The following is a 24,624-nucleotide window of genomic DNA, read 5'->3' as shown; positions in this document are numbered from 1 at the left end:
TTAAACAAGCAGTAAAATATCTCCATAAATCCTCTGCCAGCGAAATGTAACTGTCTTATAATGTATTGAAGTTTATGTAGTTTAGCACAGTTACTTAAAACCATTGCTATAAAAGACAGCATTAGCACATATATAAAAATCAGCGTTAACACAAAAACAGAAACACAAAGCTGATAGACCGCTCACAAGGCTTAGTGTCCGTTGTGCTTCTGAGAAGAACAGTCTTGTAATTGTCGTTATAAACATTTTGCTACGCTAAAGCAAAATGGAACAAGCATTTACAACGCAATGGTTTCGCCTTTGGAAAAGTTAGAGCTATTGGCATTGTAAATGACAAAATTTGTATTTATGTGTTGGTTTTGAAAACAGATAGATAAATGGCATTGTCATTTACATTGCCATTAGCTTAATCTCTCGCAAATGTGAGACCTATTGCATTTGCACCCACACATACACACAGAGCCACACACACACACAGACACACACACACACACACACAGCCAGCCGCACACACAGAGCCAGCCGCACACCAACACACACACACACACACACACACACACACACACACACACACACACACACACCCAGCCGCTCTCTCCGGCTCCAACATCAGGGCAATCCTCGAGACAGGACTATCTCATAGTACTCACGCGCGATCCACGTTTGCTTATGAAAACACAAATCATCGTTAGACAACAGCATAGTTGGGAATTCAGGCAGGTCTGCACATCTTTCAGCATGCAGAGTTTTTTGTTTCCGACCCTACACATCTGTCTTTGTGAAACCACCCACCCCTCCCCAGGTGGTGCACGAGTGTCATCTGCCTAATGACGCGTGAAGCACTCAAAACTGAACTCTGCACAGCCCAGAATGAGTCAACTAGCGAAGCCATTTATGCCTGGCACTATGGAGAGCACTTACTTTGTGTCACAAATCACAATAGGTGTCAAAGGTGAAGGAGGCGCTCTGTGATGGGTTCAGGGAGGTCCGAGTGAATACGTGCCCTCTTCAATGCATATCTAGCTCTTAAAAGTCATAATCAGATATAACTCCACTTTAATTGAAATCATATTAAGGGCTTAATTCAAATCTTAATCCAGCTTCTCCACTTCTTACGCTACTTATCTGGATTTAATCTCATCATGTTCTTAGCTTCTTACTTCTTGTGAAGGAGAACAGTTTGACCAGTTTCAATATTTCTCTTTTTGTTGTTCCTTCTGTAGTTCCATTACACAGTATTCACTGAGCTGGTCAACAAGAGGGCAACAGCTGAGCTTTCTAGATTCATTGTTATGACTTATAAATCAGCTTCACTGGTAGCATCAGTGCGCAAGGCATGATGTGGTTGGTCACAGCACCACAGTATTCATATTGGTTTGCCACGAGCAGCACTCTTAAGACAGCAGTTTGATCACTACAAAATTACCACTTTTTAACTCTTGCTTAAAATCTTTGGGGAATGTTTTACTTCCTCAAAAATATTCCAGGATTCGATTTAAAAGAGTAAATAAGCCTCATGCACCATTTTGTGGAAAATTGCACTTTCCTAAAATATTCTAGGACTAGAGTTAGAATAGTAATGTTGACCTCCCAGTTTTTGTCATGCCCACTGCTGCAATTGGGGAGATAACAAAGCGTCAGAATGTGGGGCACGGTATGGCATATAGCGTCACACTATGAACATCACCATCAGAAGATAAGGTATATTGTGAGGATAACTCAGTCCTGTAGATAGCACTAAAAATGATCCACCCCATAACCATTGAGCTTCGACTCTAGTTCCAAACATAAGGACAAACTTGAAGCCCTTCCAGTGGACTTACAATTTGTCATGTTTCGCTCAAAAAGATGATCACTCAATTCAAAGGCAAACGGAGTAGAAACTCAGCAACCTTCCTTACAAGTTAGGCACACATGGAAACTGCACACCTGTAGGAAGTTGTGCAATTACTGCGCCATTTTAAGCTTGAGGCCTTGTAGCGGGGAAGGATGCACAACTGCTAATGAGGACCCGCCTGTATTGGAAAGGCAATGAAAGCAGGTATTCTGGAAAGGGCACATTTTTTACAACTACGTTTTAGTATCTGTATATTCTTTGCTGTTTTGAAGGGTGTGTCTAAACCTTTATTCAAGCAGTGCCTCTATAGATTGAGTTTACACCTGCCACGACCTTCACCCTGTGTTTTGCCACCTGCCCCACGCATTCAAAAAGAAAATATTGCAGCACTCAATCGGCATGGCTTTAACACCTGGAAAATAAACGACGCCTTGCTATTAAGAGCTCACAGACTTTCAGGAGTTTTCAGTGGGCGAAGGGACACTTTCTGCCTGCCAAGTTAGCACAGCCTTTCCAAAAGTGATTCTGCTCGCCAGTTTCAGCTCTGCTATGACTACAGACGAGATTGCTTTTCTTTTTTGTGCGTTTGTTCATTGTGTAGAAATGTCATTCGGCTCAGGCAGTTTCCAGGATTATAGCTGTGTGCTTGTTGCGAAGCTCCGCCCTCCCTCTCTCCCAGTTGAACGCAAGTAACCACTGGGGTCACGCATTGCAATGGGAAACATCCAGTTCACAGGCTCTGCTGAAAGAAGTTTCTGAGTGAGGACTTTCTCCCACGCAATCATACGCAACGAGAAAGTGAAACAAGCAATTATTTCATTAAATGCCTTAGACACATGGCCGCGCTGCGCATTAAAGAGGATTATTAAAACCCTGCGGCTCCTCCTACCTTTGCCTTCGTAAACAGCCTGTAATCTCTGCAGCAGGGCGTCCAGGGCCATGTCTCTGGGTCTCGGCCAGATCACATCCTCTTGTGAAGCAGAGCTGCAGGGCGAGCATGCTCCTTCCACGGCCGCCTGCTCTGCGTCAGTGCCCTGCAGCCCTGCATGGCAATGACTCCTCTGGATGTGGCAAGAGGTGCAGCCGAAAGCGCAGGCAGGCAGTAGCCTTCTCCTCTGCTGTGCGCCGCGGCCGCCATCTTCAGAAAAATGAGCACAATTAAAAAAAAAACCCGCCCACCGCCGCATGACTTGAGCAGAAAACCTAAAATTCTCGGGAACGCCCCCGAATCTGCTCCGCAATCGACGGACAGATCTCTGTTCCAATGGCTAGCCTCCATTTATGGAGCTAGCCAATGGAACAGAGGGCGGATTCCCAAGCCACATACTGTAAACATTAGATTTCGCCTGCGCTGAAAAGCTGCGCGGCGCAGCTTTCGACGAGGCGAAACCTAAAAATGATAAAAAAACAACAAAAGGTGCTAAACCACGGGGGAGAAAAAGTCTGTAATGAGTTTTTGAGGGGGAAGAGGTAGGAGAGCGGGGGCCGAAGAATGTAACAGAAGGTTGTCCAAGAGTCTCATGAATTTACCCGACCTTGCAAGCACTTGAGTGGTAGTAGACGCGAAACAAAAGGCTGAAGCCTCCCAGCATGTCCTAATGCCCCATCTTAAATACAAGGGTTTTAAGAGACTTTCTTGGGGCGGCTAGGGCGGGCAACACAGCAGATGCAGCCATGACTCAGAGTGGTAGTTGCACAGTCTGCAGGCCCCCCCTCCCTTGTTGGAGCCCATCGGTTAAAGGCCGTTGAACGCAAGCCAAGAAGTCGCATGAACATTATATTCTTCCGTGCCACTGCATTTAAGTTTTCCTGGAAATAGACTTTTGGTTTCCCAGGAAGATACGAAGAGTTCAGTGGGAGCAAAATGGAAGATGTTTTTACGGAGTGCAGATCCATGCGATGAGAAATTATTTTGACCTGCCTGTTGATGGCATTTTTCCAGGCTGAATATGGAATGGTGTCTGAAGAAAGGGATGCGTTGTCCAGCTCTAGCACTCTTATGGCCTTTACAATCTGATTGTTCCAAGGGTTGCCAGGACTGGAAAAGGTTTCTTTTAGCTGGGATTTTAAAGTCTTTTCACCGGCTTTTAATAACCTAATTAAAAATTTCAGGGTATCGGCCTCGCAGTAAATTGATTGTCTTTGTAGGCCCAGCTCCAGACGTAGTCTTGCTCGCTGAATAAAACTTGGAAGATGGAAGATTTTTTTGTAGGTGGAGATTTGTGCGAGATCAAGATCAAACTGTCTTATAAATGCAACTGTAAATTCCTTACTAACGTTGTAATAGGATGCCATGTTTATTTTTTTTTCCAAAGGCTGATTAAGAGATTTGTTTTAATAATGAAATACCACGTTCTGAAAGTAAAGAACTGTGAGGTTAAATAATCAGGTTATGTATTAAAAAAACAACTTCACAATGTTTAATAAAGTTTGATAGCCCCCTGCCTAAGGGTACACTGGTTGTTAAAGGTCCTGAAACAAAGTGACAGGTGGGTAGCTAGAGGGTCTTTAACAATTGATGTAGCCCAAGCCTGAAGGTCTGGTCCATCCGCTGAAGGTAACATTTTATATATTAAAAAGGGCGAAAAAGAAAGGCAACTCTTGGAATGTCTGAGCAGGTGGTCTATAGCAGCCATTATTGGCCCGAGCCACTCCACTGTCTACAGCTCATAGCATTCCAATATTCTGATATTTAGTTTCTAATATGCCACCATCTATCAGACCATGAGCACAACACAGTTGGTATCGCCTGCTGTCAAAGACTCCGCTCGCTCTGTCATAATCCTTTTTATAAAAAATTGCTATCGAAGTGTTCTCGGTAAACAATATGAATTAGCAGGACGAACGGGAAAAAAATATCAAAGCCCGATTTAAATGTATAAATTGAAAAATCGTGCTCACGACACCTGGTTTTTGAGTAAAACTATGTTAATGCTATAATTGTATATAATGGAGTGGTGGGTGCAGTAATCCTCCAATACACAGATTTTGCAGAATGAAAAGAGAGACGCGGTTTGCTGCTCTGAAGAAGAGGCGGCAGGAAACTAGATTTTAAATTCGCCTGAAAATGCGTGTGGACAGTTCTGTCATTTTAAACCCAGCTCCTTTAGGTTTTCATTGTAGGACATACAATGCGATGTGAAAACCTTCCAGCTGACGCTGATTAACCCTGACATCCGAGTTTTTCCAGGGTATAATATCGGCTTTAATAACTGGCATGCACGTCATTCTTTATGTTGTATGACATCTAGAGCACATTAGCACAGCCTCTGTTTCCCAACAATTCGACGCTGCAGAGGATGCAAGAAAAAAAAACCAAAGGAAACCTCCACAGCGAAATTCGCAGCAACGCGGAGGCCGAAGGAGGATGCTGTTCGGCTCGTCCTGCCTGCTGTTCGTATTAATAAGAGGAGACTAGATAACTGGGACGGAAAATAACAGCTCCCGCGACCTTTAGCAAGCACGAGCACAGCGCAACTCGCTGTGCCAGTACCGAAAAAGATCACATGGACGGTGCTGCCCCAAAATAAACCGCCAACGACCTGAGGATGAGGAAAACGACCTTTGGGGAATACAAGTTCCACGGTAAGTTGTCTCATTAAACGTTTTATGCGTAGGTTTGAAGGAACAAGCTATTTTGTGCACTTTGTCTGCGACGCCTTTATTTTTCTTTTTTTAAACAAAGCCCTTCGCCTCCAACTATAATCCATAACATGTTGCGTTGGTGACCGGTCAGTACCAATTAAGGTCAACCGCTTCCCAGTTGTAGGAGCAGTTGATGTTCACCCACTGAGGGTGTTGGACTCGGACAGACAAAAATCATGTAGGCTGATGCACAAGGAAGCATCAATCGCTTCATGTGACAGTTAACTACAGCCAGCACATGGGAAGAGCGTGAAGAATAAATCTCTTTTGCCGTCGTCAAAGGCTTTACAGCAAGTGGCTCAATCTGCCATTTGGGGAAAAAAGTACTCAAATTAAAAGTAAAGAGTCGACATGGTGACTGTTTGAATATACATAAGGTTTGTGTCTAAACGCAAAACTTTTTTTTTTTACAGCTGCTACAAGGCGTCATCTTTGCTAACCGAAGCAGTCGATTGGCCTGGCCGTTCTACAAGACACCCTGGGGACATACAGAGCACATTTAAGACAGGCACATGCGGAAATTACATTTCTTTCCACTGGGGGCTACTCCACAGGAAAAAAAAGGATACTATCGTAAACCATAAATTCGTAACAACGCGAGCAATTTTCAGAGACCTCAAGTCCACATATTCAATAAAAGGTACGTCGCCCCACGTTTTCTTTTGATATTTTAGGCGTCAGGTGCAAAAACTGTGGGGAGCAAGCTGACACATCGGGTTTAGAACAGGGGTCATTTATTTAAAACTTGAATGGCTGCTTGCAGAATAGCAACTGCTCATCACACTAGAACAATAGACAGTGCGTTAAGTGCGTTTACCTTTAGTACGAAAATGTGCGAGAATAAGTGTGGCCACTTTTTTTTTTTTTTTTAAAAAGCAGTCCCACTTCTGGTATTAGGAGCATTACGTCTATGTATGTTGTCCCCACTTTTCCTAAAACAACAAACATATTATGGCTGAGAAATAAACCATCTTATCGCATCCGGATCCAAAAAAGTCTGTATCTCGAGTTAACTTGACATGTAATGTTTCCTTCTACTGTTTTATCTTTTGAAAATAAAATGTGAGAACTTTCATAAGAATACAACTAATCATAAACTACACTGAAAATTGTTCGAAACCAAACAAATATTATATACATTTATTAATATGGATGGTTGTGTAATGCCTTAATAAAAATAATTTTATAGGCTAGCTCTTCCAAAGTTAAAGTAACAAAATGACTTTACTTATTTTTAGGCCAACGGCTTAAATATGCCATTTTTCAACTGGATGAAATGGTCTAAAAATGAACCGGGTAAAACCACCCAATGTTCTAGCTCTGAAACGGTGACAAAGACTCTCCTGAGGGAACTGCAGTGGCACTTGAAGGAGCGCGAGAGACTGATCCAGGAGATTGAAAACGGTCAGAAGATGCAGAGAGGGGGAGGCGACTGCAACTGGCTGAAGAACTCTTACAACTTGAATCCCAGCATCCCCCTCACCGAACAAAGGCAACTGGAAATGCTGTGCTCCCGAATTCAACCAACCCACACGGGAACCGTCCTCAGCAGGTATAACACCCATTTTACACCTTTCAGTCTCAGAGTGAAACGTATCCTTGTAAGAGTTGGAAAAAAACAGCTGCAGCATGTCCAGTCTTTGAAAATCTATAGGTATGCTGCGTTGTCGAGGTAAAAACTACATAAAGAGCAAGTAGTAACTTGGTCACTAAAGCAGTACTGTTAGGAAGCATCGGTCAGCCACTACAGTTGTAAACATAAATATATATATATATGTTTTTTAAACTACAGAGTTTCAAGCAGGCCGGGTCCCTTCTGGTCTCATACCGAGCAGTAATTAAAAGGGGATATTGAAACGGGCCCCTATCAGACCCCTGATTTATGCCTTTAACTTTACCGGCAAAAACACTGATCGACCTCTGAACAATGAATGAAAAAAAAACATTAAGGCAATCCATGTCTGAGACTTAGTTCCTGTTTACATTTCACATATCTTACTTCATCTTGCATTTCCCAAGTGTATGGTATTTCCAGGATTTTGAATGTCTCTTATTTTCGTTTAGCAGATTACTCTTTTATAGTGCATACTTTGAACTGAATCGCCTCTAGGTGTTTTTAACGGGCCAAGACTAGGAGCTCTGGAGTGGAGGATGAAGGTAGTGCGAATTTCTCACTACGACTATCAGTGGGTCAAAAAGGTGCTCAGATTCCATGGTCATCCAATCATTCGCCTCTCTGTAGAGTGTGCAGAGCAATGGTCACGTATTCCACTTGCAACTGCGATTCTGTGCAGATGTGTGTGCGAAGGAGGTGCACAATGATCAAAATAGTGACAAGGGGAAAGTAAAAGAAAATGCAGTGCCTGGTTGTGCTGTGTGTTTGTGGGTTGGGAAAGTGAAGGAAATGTGAATAAGTGCATTCAGGAGAGAGCGCTGAAGAGACAAGAGATGGCTTATGATATACAAATCCACGAGCTGTGAACATAAAATGGCATACCTGGCTAACAGGAGTGATTAGGACACTCTCAAGACCACTTCTTCTACAGATCCTAATAATATTTATTTTAAAGTCTGACAGTTTGAGAATTTGAATATTTTCAGTATTCATTATTTACAACAAAATCATATTTACTCATTTATATTAAATGACTGACAACCAATGACAAAGCCAAAAGTCCTGGGTGGTTTTGAGAGTCTGTCCGTTGCTGTGTTATATATCTGGATGCCACAACAGAAAGCGGAGACAAGAACCAAAATACTGGTAGGGTGGCACACTATGGGACTCACAGAAATGTAGTTTACATGTTTAAGCCACGTCCCGTTTAAATACCCCACTTTTAAAGTCCTGTGGGTACAGGTACTTCGTTTATCTGCATATTGTAGAACAATGGCAAGAATGTGCACTGAAAATAAATAAAATACATTTTAATTTGATTAAAAAATTCCTGCAGTCAAAAGTGACCAATGTAAAACACTTTAAATACAGCGGGAAAAAATCTTAATGCAACTTTTTTTTTTTTTTTTTTTAGATTTCGTGAAGTTTTGGCAGAAAATGATGTCCTCCCTTGGGAAATAGTCTATATATTCAAGCAGGTCCTTAAAGATTTTCTCACCATAATAGAGAAAGAAAAGCAGCAAATTAAACTCATGGAAGCATGGAACGAAAACTGCCCAGTTGCCTTTCCACTGCCTGGGGAGAAAGAGGAGATCCCTACGGTTTCCAGCTATGTTGACAAAAACACACAAAGTCTGTTCCCAGCCTTCTCCCACAGAATCTGGAACCTGCCCTATTACTACCCATCTACTTAAGAAAATCAGTGATTCTTTAAGTTGGGCGTTTGTTCTCTCTCTCGAAACACTTCTTCCGGAGACAATAAATTGCAATAAGACATGACCACTCACTGTTTAGCCCCTTAAATACAAATAAGGAAAGGCGAGTATTATTCACATTTTATACATTCAATTTAATTGTCAGGAATTTTTACGACGGCTACAAAAGTTAGAGTGTTTATGCAGTCCTACCTATTTTTGTAATGCAGGAGGAAGACGTACGGGTACAAAAGAACTAGGACTGTCTTTGACAAGCTACCCGTTACTATTTTTAGATGGCAAAAGTTTTCCTACAATTTTACATATGTGATGGTGAACACGTCAGACCAGTACTTTCCAATTAATGTTGTTCTGTGTATAATTCTATAACACTCTGCGATGTTATCTCCCTCTCAAACCTATAATCTGTTTTATTTATTTCTTACTGACATTAGAACAGTAATCGTTCTATGCGTGTAAAACTGTTAAGGTGAAAAACTCAATATGGAAGTCTCTGCATATAAAGAAGCCAATGCATACATTATGTGTAATCATCCTTTACATGCAGGATGCTCTGTATCCAGTGCATTACCATTGTGTGTTCAAGAAAACCCAAACATTTGCAAACAACCTATTCACAGCAAACGCTGCTGCATACGTTTGAACATCGACAATTTGAAAACAGAATCAGGAAACAATCATTAATTGTTTCACTCGATTTTGCTATATTTGCCGACAGCATGTCAACTCTTACAATTGCCGAGACAAAAAAAAACAAACAAATGCAGATGTTATAAGAAAAAACAGCTGCGACAGCAAAAACTATTATTCTTATAATAGAAACACGTAGCACATCCGACACAATCCTATGATTTAGAAGGCTCACGCTTGGAGTCCAAGGTAAATAGCATATCTGTTTAATTCTGGGAGCAGACTTGCCAACGCTATGGAATTAGTGAACATTTCGACTGCCGACCGACTCTGGATAGCTGTTTTTTTTAAAGTACGTGGTAGAATATTACCTTGGTGGCATCAACGATGCATAGTCCAAACCGGCAGATATCATGCAGTCAATGGGGATTAACATGTTAGTCCGCAACTTCCATGCATCAAAACTAAGGAGAGGAACTCCGAGTACAATAACGAGAATTACATTTGCTCCCTGTGGAGGAAAACGTCCCCTTGCATAGAATGAAAGAAAAAGCTAAAACCTTGAGAAGAGAATTATTTTTTTGATGGGTGATATGTGTACATGCCAACAGTTATCATAACATTCCTCTGTAAGAAAGGGAGGGTGAAAGAGTTGGGACGGTAGCTTAAGACAAGACCCTAGCGGTCTCCTAGGTCCAAAGAGACAGAAAAGTATCAGCTGCAAACTATTATCGGAATGTAGGGTCCCAGTACACCTCTTCTGAACTCAAGCCTGCAGAAGCAGAGAAATACTGAAACTGCTCTTTGGAACAATAGGTTCCACACCCTTCACATTTGCAATTAGTAAGTAGGTCTATTCACAAAGGTGTCGATAAACCTTTGGTAGGAAGGGGCCTAGATCTTATTTATACTTTCCTACACGCAAACCCTCCCAAAAACGGTCCTTACAATCTACTGCACTAGACAAGTCCTCTGGTAGTTTATACGGTCAACAGATTAGGCAATTTTAAACTCTTCGTTGCCCCCTAAAATAATCTCTGTGAGCGAGCAGCATGCTCAAGGGCCAAGAGTATAAATATCTGACGGCTGCACGTAGGATGTGAATGAAATCCATCAGATACCAACACATTTCTTTTTAGCAGAATCCTAAACAGCAATTCACATTGGAGGGCATTTAAAAGAATTAAAACTGCTACAAATGACGTTGTCAAAGAGGTAAGATTAAAACGGAACATACGGTGGTTGAAGGTTTGTGCAGGACCGTCTTAGAGTTGCAAAGAGACATTATGTGTGACAAACTGCAAAGTATTCAGTATAGGTCATAACTTGTAATGGTATTGACGGACTCCATTCTTTCACATGAACTGCACTGTCATTAGATTTGCACAAATAGGATAAAGACTTGATGGCAACACTGATAGGCTTTCTGTGATGTGATATTTTGGGTTTGCAGATTACCAGACTACCACTAATCGGAAACCTCTTCTTTTATAAATACACTAGACAAACAATACTGGCACTTAGAACAAAATTAACTTCAAAGCAACTTTTTACTTCTAGTAGAAACCGCACTGCTCAGAGCTCACACCCAGTGGAGGTCTTCAAGTGGGTCGTATACAGCTCAAGCTAGCTCAAGAGGGGATAGAGCCATACAGTTCGATGCTATTCTTTGATTTGCCCTGAAACTGTTCCGGATATGGCTTATTTTTTCCCAAACTCAAGCCATAAAGAATCAAAAATGTAGATGAAGAAATCAGATTATATTCTTTATATTAACCTGTTAAATATGGAAGTACACTGAAATGTGTTTTGCAGAAGGTGCTTGATTTTGGGTTCAATATTTACTTGTAATTTAATGTGATTTCCTTTCACAGATGTTTTCTCAATATTTAATAAAAATTACTATTTATTCTCGTTGAAGCTTTTTGTGCTAAACAGTGTAATGTTGGCTTTCCATGGGGGTTTGAATGTTCTTATCCCAAGCATTTTAGGATACAGCAAGCAGAGCATGACTGTTGTGAATGTTGAACATAACCAGCAGCATCTTTATAACTTTAATCATCTCTCTCTGTCCCTGCTTCCAGTTCATAAGTAAGATCATTATTAATAAAACTGCAGGCAGAGCAGAGGGGCACAGTGAAACCCACTGAATGAAAGGGTATGGAAATGTGTAGCCCAAAACCAAGCAGCAGCAAAGCTTCTCATCATGGCTAATCCTTCCTAAATGTATCAACAGAGAAGACTAGCTCAATATGACAATTATTCTGTTTTTGCCTACCTGCTGGTCGATTAAGGACTGGTTCGCTGCTGCTGCTGCCTGGGTGCTGCCCCTGAAAACCCACATCTCGCCGGAACCGCTTTGCGGATCCCGCTTCGCGGCTCCTTTTGTGTGCTGGGACTGAGGAGGAGGGGCCGGGACATCCTGAACTGCCTGGGGGGGTGTGGTTGGTGCAGCAGGGCTGCGAGCGGTGTGATCAGGGACTCCATCACCCAGGAGTCCCTGACAGCCTGACCGCAACACCTGGGCCGCTCTCCCTGCTTGCCCCGCCCACCTCCTGTCGCCTCCCCCTATACTTTACAGGCCATAATCTCCGCTGCGCGGGAGCGCGCAGGAGCGTCCCGGGAGAAGCCAGAGACAAGGGCGGGACCGTCTGTGGTCGGGCGAGGTTGGGTTGGGCCACCCCACCTGGATCTGTTGTATCATACCACCTTGCCATTAGTCTAATCAACCATGCCTTTACGCTCTGGCAAGGTACGGACTGTCCAGCAGCAGACGTCTAAGGGGGTGGTAACTGGGCCCTTGGACGCCTTTATCTCTAGGGCTACAGGCATATTGGAAAAAGAGATAGCTATGGTTAAAAAAAGGCTCTCAATTGATCTAGTTAGTGGAAAACGTTCTTCGTTAGGCTTTATTGCTATAATACCCAGTCCCGAGGCATCGGCACCGAGTGTTAGTCATCATTTCGTCATAGCACCGGTGGACGTGCACTGTGAGGCGGGGGGGAGGGGGGGGGAGGGGGGGAGCTCGTCCCTGATCTCCTCCGATATTGATACAAACTCTGGTAATTCACACAGTAGTGGGGCTGAGGATAGTGTGCTTCTGGCTAGTCAATCCCTGCCGGATTCATCCTTCGATGAGGACCTTACGAGAAACTCATCGCGCAAGAGGAAAAGATGTAAGGGACGCCAGAGGGGAGGTGTCACCAACATCCCAAAAACAAATGGCTTACCCCAGCCAACCATTACTCCCGAAGTAACTTCTAATCCACTCCCTGTCTTGGTTTTAAATGATCCCCTGCGTCCTCCCAACATCCCTTTTAGGTCTTCAGATCCCTGTCCCACATGTTTTAATAGTGATGATGGCTTGTTGGGTAAAATATAAGCTTTATTTAAAACCCTTTTACTGCCCGTTCTGGAAAGAGCTAGAGTGATGACCTCAAAATTGGATGCTCTCGAGAATCTTGTTAACACCAATACTGGGCTTTTAAACAAGCACTGGCGTTGCCAATAGGTCTCGCAGTAGGAAAGTTGGAGCTATTGGTTTTGTAAATGACAAAGCCCTTTATGTTTTTAAAATGAAAACAAAAATAAAAGGCATTGTTATTTGCAATTGTAATAGCTCCAACTTGCCTACTGCGAGACCTATTGGCAACGCCAGTGCTTGTTTTCCAGCGGGTTGGTATTCGACTGGCAAGAACTGCCGTATCGTGGGAATTTCTCTAAAATGTAAACCAACACTGCAGCCAACTTCACGGCTCTCTAAATGGATAATGGCTCTTCCAACTTGTCAAGGTTTCAGTTCAGCGGAGTTTAAAGGAGCTGTCGATGCAATTATGGAGGTCATTTTCTCCATTCCTGGGGCTTCCTGAGTCCGCCCTCGGTGCTTATTAACGGCGCCCGGGTGGCCCGCTGCTGCTGGGCGCTGGGCTCTTGCTTTTCCGAGGTCTGGCCTCTCTCCTGGTTCGGGGGGTCGCGTGCTGACAGGTGGGCTAGAGGGGGGTTGTGGGGTCGGTCTGGGGCACCGAAGAACTGGCTGTGCTGGGTTTATGAAAATGTTTTCATATGATGATGGCTCCTGCCAGGTGCTGACTGGGTCATGTTGTGCCCGCACCAGGCGTTATGTAAACAGCTGTATTGTTGCAACGTGTGTTCAGAGGAGCGTTATGCCATGTTAGGAAAGAATGGGATGTCTGCCCCAGCCCTGTCACATTGAAGCTGTTTCTGGAAGTCTCTATTCTTAATTGTAAGATATTCCGGGGCTACTAGCAATATGATGCCTTTTTGGTGTTTTGAAAAATGGCCCATAAAGGGGCATTTCCTATATAATCCGGCTGTCTTTTCGAATCACTGGAATGGATTTCATTGCCAGATCCTGGCCACGTAGTTATTAGCGCTTGGCTTTGATTGGACACAAGGGGAGGAATTTGGCATTCAGTGCTATGTGACCCTGGAGGGCAGCCAATTTGCAAATATTCCCATCTAGTGCGTGCTGCCCATTGAGGGTAACGAGTATGACGCGTAATGCCTGCATGCGGCTGTCACTGCCCGTGTTTGATTGGTTTAGTTCATAGTTTATTGGAAAGTTGCACTTTGCGGTGTGTTGTGCAGGTGGAGCTGCAAGACCTGCATAGGTACTGCGCTGTCGGGCATACTTTTCTCAGTGCTTGCCAATGAAGCCGTCATGATGCTGGATAGATATGACGTTAGCCAATACTGATATGTGCAGCAGTGATCGATATATATTGAATGGGACAATTGGTCAGACCACTTAAGTTTTAGCTTCATTTCACTGCGAGTTAATGCATTCTGCTCTTTTTCAATAAGCATTCAATGGCAGTGTGTGCTTTTTGAGGCGAAATATAATATAAATATATAATATAAAGCTTTTCATCCTATACCTACAGGAAAAATCATAATTGAAAATTCCTGATCGAGGGGCGGAGTGCGTTTATTCCATAGTCCCGTGCATTACTTTCCTCAATTCTCCCTTGCCAACAATACAAAAGCACACTTAGGAAATTGCATTATAAAGGTAAAGTAGGGGAAATGTAGGTTAAACTCATGCAAGTAGTGGTTTAAAAGAGGACCAGGACTTTGTAAACAGCCGGGTCCCAACATGGAAGAAAATGTAGCTTAAATAAAGAAAGCGCAGCTATATAGATGAATGTAGATCATAGCGAGAGCTAAACGCGTGATGCCAATAAACACACTACCCATAAGCCACACAGGAACAAAACAAAAAAAAACTCTCTGCCGTTTGGAAAGATACACGTTAATGGCAGCGGTTGTAATAAAACATCGCCGATAAAACATTGCAGTTAAACACATGCAAATGAAACACAGTTAGCTTTAACCAAAAATGCAAAATTGATTGATATACATTCCACTAGTAGTTGTAAGCAGATACAACAGCATACACACTGTCCAAAAGCCACACTGCAACAACAACAACAAGAGCGGCCGAAAAACTGAAAGTACGGCCGGCCAGCGGCCGGCCATGAATAATTAGGGGAGGAGAACGAAGCCGCAGAGCACACGCTGGGAGAAGCCCTTTGATGTGCTGTGCGGCCGTGAAAAAATGCAATTAGGAGGGAGGGAGGGAGGGAGGGAGGGAGGCTGATGCGCGTGCTTGTTTGGTCACGTGATTCACGTGAACTTAAAGAAAACCGCAGGAACGAAACCCTTGGTTTGACGAGCATTTCGAGCACTTGAATTCTCGCTCCGCTCAATGCGCTTGTGCGCATTGGTAGGTCGCGAGACCTAAAAAACTAGTTAATCCACAAATTGTCATGGCGAATCCTATCTCCTCTAGTAATCTTAAATCACAGGGAGCGGTGTCTACAGGTGAATTGTCTTCCATAGTATCTGCTAAGCCAGCACCCATTAGGCCTGCCCTAAATAAACCTGAAGAGACGGGGGTAGGGGGAAGAATTGTGAATAATGACAACATACCCATACTGGCCACGACTTCACAGGTCCCAAAGAAGGCTAGCTCTAAATCTAACCTATTGCGTCAGCCGAGTATCCCTAAGCACCCTGTGGTCACGTCAGCTCAAGCCCAAGTGAGGGGTGACTCCAACACATCCATACAACCCAAAATAAGTAATGGAGTTATAGGGAGTAGAATTACCAATTCCTCCATTCTCCCCGCGAAGGTTAATAAAAGGGGACCCCCCACACTGATTTACCAGTTGAAGCCACCCCATACACGATTGTCCTAACAGGTGTCGCACCCATCAGGGAGGGCCTAACTGAACATTTTCGGGATCTCAAAAACAAAGTTGTGTTCTGGTTAAACAAACATCGCCCCCTCCCTCCCCCCTCTTCCACAGATATATTGAATGTGAGAAGAGTTGACTGGGTGGGCCACTCTACTAAATACTTAGAAGGGGGATTGTATCATTAGATCTTTTAAGGACCCCTGGGTAGTGGATTTCATACGTAGGGAAGCAAGGTTTGGTAGGCTGGGTGATGTGCGACATTGGGTCTTGGGTACTTCTATCCCAAACTATCTTGTGAGCTCCCCCCCAACCATATAATTCCAAGAAGACCCTTCAGAGGATTCCAAGCGGATAGAATACCCTCTACCCCGTACTATCCCATATTGTTTAATCGCTTCGAATCCCTTTCTGACCTGGAGGGTATCGACTGACATCACCCCGTGGTTGGGAGTGGGAGTGTTTCCAGCAATCACGTTGGTGGGGCTGACTAAGTATGTAACACTGCATCGAGCATGGGGCGAGGTACCCAGGTTTTTGAGAAGGGGACAGCCCCCATTTATAATAAGGATGTTAATCTGGAAGTGAGGCGAAGATCTTATAGTCTGCGTTGAGTATTGAGATAGGGCGATACGAGCCGCAGGCGGTGGATGCCTTTCCTGGTTTCAATATTAGCGTAATTGATGCTTTATTCCAGGTTGTGGGTGGTAAATCACCATCTATCAGGACTTGATTAAATAACCTGGTAAGAAAAGGGGCAATGTCAGGTACAAGATGTTTATAAATCTCTGCCGGGAGACCGTCAGGCCCCGCCGGCTTCCCGTTACTGCTTTTGAGTATGGCCTCTGATACCTCTTCTACCGTTATAGGCTGGTCTAAAGAGGCCGCTTGTTCAATAGTTAATGATGGGAGTGAGATTTTGTTAAGCCAATTTCTTACATTATCAAAGGAAATGTTGTTGTCTTCACGGTAGATGGCTTGAAAAAAGTCTTTAAAAGCTGACCTAATCTCTGGGTCAGATGATACTGTTCCCAGGCCAGTAGATATCGACTCAATATTGTTACGGGTCTGGTCAGTTCTTGACTTCCAGGCTAAGAGTTTGCCCGCCCCTTCGCCAAATTCAAAATTAGCTAACTTGCTAGCTTCCCACCTTTGCAGGATACGTTGGTTTAGAAGAGAAGCTAACCGCCCTTTAAGCTTTGTCAAATCCTCCCGTTTAGCCAAGATGACATGTTCAGGAGCATTGTCAAGACTGTCTAACTCAGTTTGGACAATCGATATATTTGCCTCTATCAGCGCGACCCCTTGGGTGTACTGTTTTTTACGAAACGAAGTTTTGTTCTTGATGACACCTCTCAAAAAACATTTGAAGGCGTCCCATACTGTACTAGAGCAAGCAGAACCAATGTTAACTTTAAAGAACTCTTGTGTTTCCACTCTAATATATTCCAAGTCATCGGGAGATGTGAGGAGAGACCCATCGATTGACCATGACCTAATCATGGGTTGGGATTGCAACTGAAGGTCAAGGAGCACCGCCGAGTGATCCGACAGATGGGATGGTACATAAATTATACTCCTTACTGATTTTTCCAGAGCTCTGGTTATTAGGAAAAAATCTATCCTTGATCTGTGGCGATACTTATAGTTTCGAAAGGAGAAGCCAATTTTCTGTCCTGATCTCGCTCTCCAGATATCAATAAGTCCATACTGATGCATTGATTTTAGCAAGAACTCTCTGGATTTTGAGAGAGCGAGTTGTCGGGCAGAAGTGGACTTATCCAGTAAAGGGTCAAGCACGATATTAAAATCTCCCGCTATTATCATTGGTTCTGGAAAGTGCAAGAGCTCGGAAAATAGAGAGGCCAGGGCGGAGGGGTCATCTCGATTAGGCCCGTAATATCCAACCAAGGTGATGCGTACACTACCTAACATAACAGCCACAATTACCCATCTACCCAAGGAATCAACCTTCTGTTTCAGAAGTCTTGATGTAATAGTTTTTTTTAAATAAGATGGCTACCCCTCTAGTGTTAGTTATTTGAGAGGTGGCAACAATAAAGTCTATCCACCTGTTTTTTTTTACCAAGTCTGATACTTCAGTTTCTACTAAGTGTGTCTCCTGGAGTATGATGACCTGCGCATCAAAATCACGGATGTATTGTAAAATTGTATTAGATCTAGGTTTGGTGCGCAGGCCATTAACATTCCAGGAGAGGAGTTTAATGGTACTCATATTTAATATATCTAATGATGCTAGGCCCTGCTGACTTACACACCTTAATATTACTTGGAGATACACAATTCGTCCATTTTTCACATATACAGTTATCAGCCGACTGTTTAGAGATGAGAAACTTTTTGTTTTTTGTAACCCTAACCCTTGCCCACAAACCACCCCCCCCACCCCCCACCCCTGAGGAACCCCAAGTGGATCAACCGGAGCGAACCGGTGTGTGATACCCCTGACCCAGTCTAAGCTAAAGCAAAGCGTTGGTGAAAATAATGTTTAAAGGCTAAATAAATCTGATGGCAATTAAACCTATTATAGTCATAAACTGGGTTAGATTGAGTTACATTGGCTGTAGCTCTAAGAGGGTTTTTAGAGGTATATGTATAATTTTGAGCACCCCGAGTTATACTTTTCGTGATTTTATTTTATGAAGTTTTTTTTTTTTACTGTTTTATATATATTTGTTCTAACCTTTCCTTCCCAGGGTATTTTTTTTTTTTTCCCCTTCCCTCTTTTTTTTCCCCCTCTGTTTGTTTCTTCTTTTTTTTTGTTTTCTTCTTTCCCCTTTTCTCCCACTTTCTTTTCATTTATCTTTATTTTTTCTTATTTTTTTTTTCTTTATCTTTATCATTATTCCTTTCGTTCTCCTTTCATTGTTTTCCACCTCCTTGTTCTCATTTATTTGTTTATTTGTTTTTGTTATTCTAGGATAACTTATTTTCTACTCTACTTCACTTCTGCTACTGAGGTTTATGTCAACACTCAAACAGCAATAAAATGAAGGATTATGCAGAAAACACTCGAGGTTATTGGTTACAGATTAATCTATGATCAATTTTTTTTAGAAGTGCCAATGGTCATTAATAGCTCATCTGCGGCCTGAACTGTGCGGACATTAAACATTTTATTGTTAAGCATGATCTTCAGTGTAGCAGGGAAGCTAAGCTGCACTGAGGCCCCTAGATCTCTAAATGCCTCCATTCTCGTACCCAGCTCCCACTGCCTCTCGAGGGTCGCCCTTGACAGGTCTGATCGTACCTGAAAAGAGAAGCCCTCTCCAGACAGGGATTTTTGTTTAAGGGCAAGGTTAAGGATGTGATCCTTCAAAAAAAAAGTGTGGAAGTTCACGAGAATCTTACGGGGCTTTGTCCGCTGCAAATTGCGCCTGAAGGGATCCCTGTGAACCCGTTGAATGTCTAGGCAGAGCTCCTCCTCTGAATGTGTTAAGTTTAAAGATTTTATGAGGAGTTGAATAATGTAAGTTTTGATGTTGGTTCCTTCACTTCCCTCTGGTACATTCAAAATGCGAATGTTGGAACGCCTCGCGTTGTTTTCCAGGGTCTCCATTCTGTCAGCTAATAGAATGTCCTCTTTTTTAAGTTTCACTATTTCTTCTTTGACATTTCCTAATTCTAGGGACATTACCACAGTAGTCTCTTCGAGCGCCCCAGTTCTAGAAAAAAGTCAGTCAATTTTATTATCCAATGATTCACAGTAAGTTCTAATCTCTTTTTGGATTTTGGATGACTCCTGGAAGCCTCGCTTGATGTCGGCCGACAGGTTAGAGATCATGGTTAGGACTGAGAGATCAAAAGGAGAGGCAGAGGCAGTAGGGTCTGCTGTTGATTGTGTTGTCAAAGTATGAGGAGTATGAGAAGGGTCAAGAGGTAGTTGCAGTTGGATGTTATGGGTGTTCTGATCCTCATTTAAAGGGCCCTCCAATATTGGGTATTGTTGATTGTCCCACTCTAGAGCTACTGCCTCAAGATTTGCGTCTGCTTCCAGACTGGTATGTTTACCAGGGAGGCGAGAGTGTGCATATTCAGTGTTACTTGTAGGTGCCGCCATAGTCAAGTATGCCTTTTTGGGACTCATAGAACTACTAGGCCTATTGCTGACACTAATACACTGCTGTATTGATACCTCTGGAGTCGGAGCTGTGTCTGCTGTTGCAGTATTTTCAGTGGGTAGACTCTCATTATGCAGCACCCCTTCCATGTTTTGTGGGCGAAAGGCCATACAACTAGATGTAGCAGGGCTGGGAGTTGTTTCTGAAGGCGCTCCTGTGAGAGGGGAGCCGCTCTGTTGGAGGTTCAAAACCTGAGGTATGGCCTTAAAATAAGAGCGCAGAGAAGGAGTTATCCTGGAACCAGAGTCCAGAACTGATTTAAGCGCCTTGGCTTTTTTGGCTCGTTTAGGCTTAACCTCTGAAGAGAGGTAAGAAGAGGATTCAGATAGCGTTCTGTTGGTATTGGTAACACTACCACTATTACTGAAAGGTATTTTGCTAATTAGATTGTCTAAATTAGATTGTGCTGCAGTATCATCTCGATCATCCCCCCCAATCTCCTGTGTGGGTTCCAGAGCTGAAGTGGCAAACAGGTTTGATTTACCCCGATTGGATTTCCCTCTTTGGTAATGGTATTGAGTCCTAATTTTAGCAGCCTTTTTTTCTCTATGCCCCTTATTAGTTGTTACTGAAGTCGATTTTATAGAAGAATCATGCTGGGCTAAGGTAAGGCTTCTAAGGGAATAGGGGTTGTTAGCCAACCTAGGGCTCAACTCTAGAGTCCTTACACCAAGAATTGACTCATCTTCCAGCCCGGCGGAACCCCTTTCAGGTCCCACCACACTCAGCTCGTCTTGCACCCTCAAGGGTTGATCAGCCAGTGCTCCCCCCTCTCCCTGGCTCCCCTTCACCTTTTTCGCCGTCAGCCCGAGTTTTTTAGGCTCCACTGCTGCTTCTGAACGAATTGCAGAAGCCGGCTCCACACTGTTCAGGGTCGTGTCCTCCGATGCAGCCTCGCGTGCCTCCCCGACAGCAGGCACAGAAATGAAGTCTCTAGAAAGGGAGCGGACCTGTCTCCCACTACGAAGATCCAGGGCGGCCCGATGCCACTTCCACGGTACCGCCAACAACAGTGATAGCCAAGTCCGCGGCTGATGCAGGAGCAGAATCAGCGCCAGGAGGGAGACGCTCGGCAGAGTGAATGCCGTGTCGGAGCGGAGCACACCCCCAAGCACTCGCATGGAGAGTGAAAGGAGACCGGATCAAACGGCCCGGTAATTGCGGAAAATCATCGGTAAGGGGATGTTTAGGGCAAACGAAGATGTTAAGATCTGCAGAAAATGCTGGCAATATTGATTTTCATATAAAGCCCTCATTCGCACATGAAAAAACCCGAACGCTCTGCTAAAGCTTACTTCTAGCTAAAAGGTTGGGCCAGGTCGCCCCTTCAGTTCTACATTCAAATCAAAAGGGCTTTGTTAAAGGCCGCCAGCTTTTTGAGCTGACTTATGACCTAATAGGAGCGATCGACATGGCAACTAGTTCATCGTTGCCTTTGGCTATTCTCACGTTGGACGCAGCCAAGGCCTTTGACAGGGTCAATTGGGTATACCCGTCGGGGGCCTTGGAAAAATTCGGCGTGGGACAGGCCTTTCGTAGAGCGGTGGAATTGCTGTACCATAGCCCTTCGGCCTCAGTACTGGTTAATGGGGGTCTGTCGGAACTATTTACCATCACAAGGGGCCCGCTTTCACCCCTCCTCTTCGATCTATATATTGAGCCATTTGCTCAAAAAATCCGGGAAGATACTAAAATCACACCTTTTAGATATAGAGATTGGACAAAAAAAGTATCCCTGTATGCCGATGATATTATGATCATAACCTCTGATATCAATTCCGCGTTTCCGAGAGCCATAAAATTAGCACAACAAGTTGGTAATATCTCTGGCTATGAAGTTAATGCCACGAAGACTGAGGTCATGGTGTGGAATGGCATAGCAGCGGGGCTTCCTGTGCAACCCTGTGACAATATGAGATATCTCGGCATAAAGATCATAAAGGATATAAAGTTGATCGCCTCTACAAATTTTACTTTAGTGGCTAAAGAATGTAGGAAACTAATGAGCTCCTGGGCACATCTTCCTTTATCGCTCCTGGGTTGGTCAAACTTAGTTAAGATGTCTATCCTACCAAGGTTGACTTTTATTTTAAACAGTTTGCCACTTTACTTTGAGAAAACACTGATAGCAAAGATGCAGAGTGACATTACTTCATTTGTTTGGAGGAATAAGAGTGCCAGAATTGCTTGGACCAAACTGAGGCGACGTAGGGAGAAGGGTGGTTTGGCCGGTCCTGACCTCCAGATTTATGCTTGGGCCTTTCAGTTGACACATGCCCGTATGTTACTCAAAACTCCAGTAGATCAAGGCATCGGGCTCATGTTCACAGCATTATTGCAGTGTGAGGGTCTAAACCAGTCAGGTTTTTTATTTAAGTTTGGAGACCCTAAATTCTTTAAGAAGATCAAACTGAAGGTATTGCAGGACCTTGCAAGAACTTGGTATAACCTTCGAGTTGCTACCAAAATAGGCTACCATTCTAATAGATCTCCTATATGGGATCTTCCTGCTCCCCCTGGCTGGACCAAAGACACATTGATAAGCCCACTGAAAGACGCTGGTATATCATCATGGGGAGATCTATTTTTTGAAGGGGATATGTTCTCCTGGGAACACCTAGTCAGCATGGTAGGTCCCAATCTCTCTAGATTAAAATTCCTACAAATTTCAAGTTGGGCACAAGCACAAAAAATAGGGCCACCTTTTCGACAACAACCACCTCTAGGAGGAAGTAGCCAATTGGAATCTTCTCTACTCGATAGGCCACCAGCACCCAAGGAGGTCTCCTTTTATAATTTAATCTTAGAAGAGATCGACGGAGAATTCCATCTTCCAGACCAGCTCTGGGGCTCCCTATTGCCTAAAATAAACTTGCACGAACTTTGGCTAACCTCCTGCAATGTTCTCTGGGATATCGTTAAACCTGCCTGGCTTCGTAGAAACCACCTTTTTACCCTCCACAGGGCTTATTATTCGCCTCAGAGGTTGTCTAAATTTTCACCAGGCATACCAGTGGCTTGTCCCCGTTGTGGCCAAGAGGCAGCCTCGGATGCGCATATGTTTTACGAATGCCCACGTCTAATATCTTACTGGCAATCAATAGGCACCAGATTAACATCTTCAACAGGCTCCATCGTGAGCATAGATCTCCGCCTAGTAATTTTTGGAGTAGTGGACACGAAACGTAATGCTAACAACAATCTTTTGTTCTACTCAATGTTGGCGGCGCGACGAGAGATTTGCAGGCGCTGGAAAGAGGCTTCTCCCCCGACCTTTTACGACTGGTGTTCCTCCATGCTACAAATATCTAAAATGGATCTTTCCAGGGCTGGAAAACCGGATAAAAGAGCTTTTTGGTCGAAACTGGATTGGTCCCAATAACTCGAGCTGGGGTATTTTTTTTTTTTTTTTTACCCCAGTTCCAATGATTACGAAGCCATGACACACTCTCTTCGCTATATCACTGTCGTCCTTGTTTTAAGGCGAATCAGTGGTAACAGCAATAGTGGAATCTGGTTAATGGCATTCACCTGTCGATGGGTGCACAGGGGCCAGAGATTGAGTGAGATAACGGCATAGCTGTAGGGTCTTGTCGGTTCCGCATTACGATCGCACCCCAACCAGTCCTGCACTGAGACAGCATGTCTACTCTCCACATCTCTTTTTTCCCTGTCCACGGTACTGACGGGCCAGCCATGGTTGAGATGAGGAACAAAAACAAACAAAAAAAAAAAGGATGTTAATCTGGAGGTGGATCCTCAATCCAATAACTGGGCCGCCGTCAGCGGTTAAAAATAAGGCTAGAGGATGTGAAGACGGCGCCACAGATACACGGCAGGCTCTGATCAGAAAGGCTGGTCATCCCCTTGTCGCTTCACTCCTGGAAGCATTGGCTGCTAATTCCCAGCGTATGCATGAGAAGGGAATCCCCCTCTCACACCTAGAAAAACACCTTAGCGAGTGTAACACATAGTCTGTATTACACCAACCCACCTTTTAGCCTGCACCAGCACTATTTTAAATAGGTCCTGAGGAAAGCAAGATTAATCTTAAGGCACTGGCTTAAACATGTCGACCAACAAACGGATGTAGGAGATCGTAACTCACTACCTAACATCCTCTAGCCTTATTTTTTATTTTTTTTTGTGAAAACCTTTATTGTACCTTCACATCTTTACACAGCATGCCGCCTACAACCCCGAAGGGCCGGCCGCTAAGCGAGAGTATCACAGCAGAACGACGACCTTAAGGAAGTACAGCGCAATGTTGAAGAAGTCTTTGAAATAAGGGTCGTCAGAAGGTGGAATGAAGGACATCCGCAAATGTTCCGTAAAGTATAATTGAGGTTATCATTTTCTATTTTTAAATGAACCAAAAGAACAATCAAACATCGGGAAATCACAGTGCGATCATTGGTAACGTACATTGCAAGATAGATATAAGAGTATACCCAGGAAAATACAAAGCCCCTTTCATCCTGAAATCGACTTAAGGCCTAAAGAAGTTGTCGCCTCCCCCCATCCCCCCTGAAGGACCCCACTTCACAGCCAACCGCCCTCACTCCAACCCATCATCATCATCCGAGTCCAGTGGGTCATCCTCTGGCAGCGGGTCACAGATGTCACCCCGGTAGCTGTTCCATGGGGACCAGACCTTGTTCCACTTGCCAGGGCAGGCCCGACTTAAGTACACTGCCCTTTCGGTAATTATCGTCCTGTCCATGTTTGTGCACCACTGTGATGCCGTCGGAAGATCCGCCACCCCCCAGCGCTGCGCAATGTCCCGCTTTGCCACCATCATTCCCAGTGTCACCCAAAGGCG

At 43.8% G+C, this 24,624-nt stretch overlaps 2 protein-coding genes across 2 annotated transcripts in view; one reads left to right on the top strand and one right to left on the bottom strand.

Annotated features, from left to right (window-relative positions):
- The window catches only part of TDRD9 (tudor domain containing 9), a 2,495,642-nt gene that overhangs the window by 2,383,910 nt on the left and 87,108 nt on the right, over nucleotides 1-24,624 (bottom strand). The window lies entirely within an intron of this gene.
- Nucleotides 4,887-11,301, top strand: RD3L (RD3 like). The gene is made up of 4 exons (XM_086937886.1): nucleotides 4,887-5,422; nucleotides 5,896-6,122; nucleotides 6,721-7,034; nucleotides 8,512-11,301. The coding sequence occupies exons 3-4, from the start codon at nucleotides 6,736-6,738 to the stop codon at nucleotides 8,789-8,791; spliced, it is 579 nt and encodes a 192-aa protein (XP_086794012.1). The 5' UTR covers nucleotides 4,887-5,422; nucleotides 5,896-6,122; nucleotides 6,721-6,735; the 3' UTR covers nucleotides 8,792-11,301.

This window comes from Lissotriton vulgaris, chromosome 9, assembly GCF_964263255.1.
Source record: "Lissotriton vulgaris chromosome 9, aLisVul1.2, whole genome shotgun sequence".
Lineage (NCBI taxonomy): Eukaryota > Metazoa > Chordata > Amphibia > Caudata > Salamandridae > Lissotriton > Lissotriton vulgaris.
The sequence above is the reverse complement of the archived record's forward strand: the minus strand, read 5'-3'. Positions and strand labels throughout refer to the sequence as shown.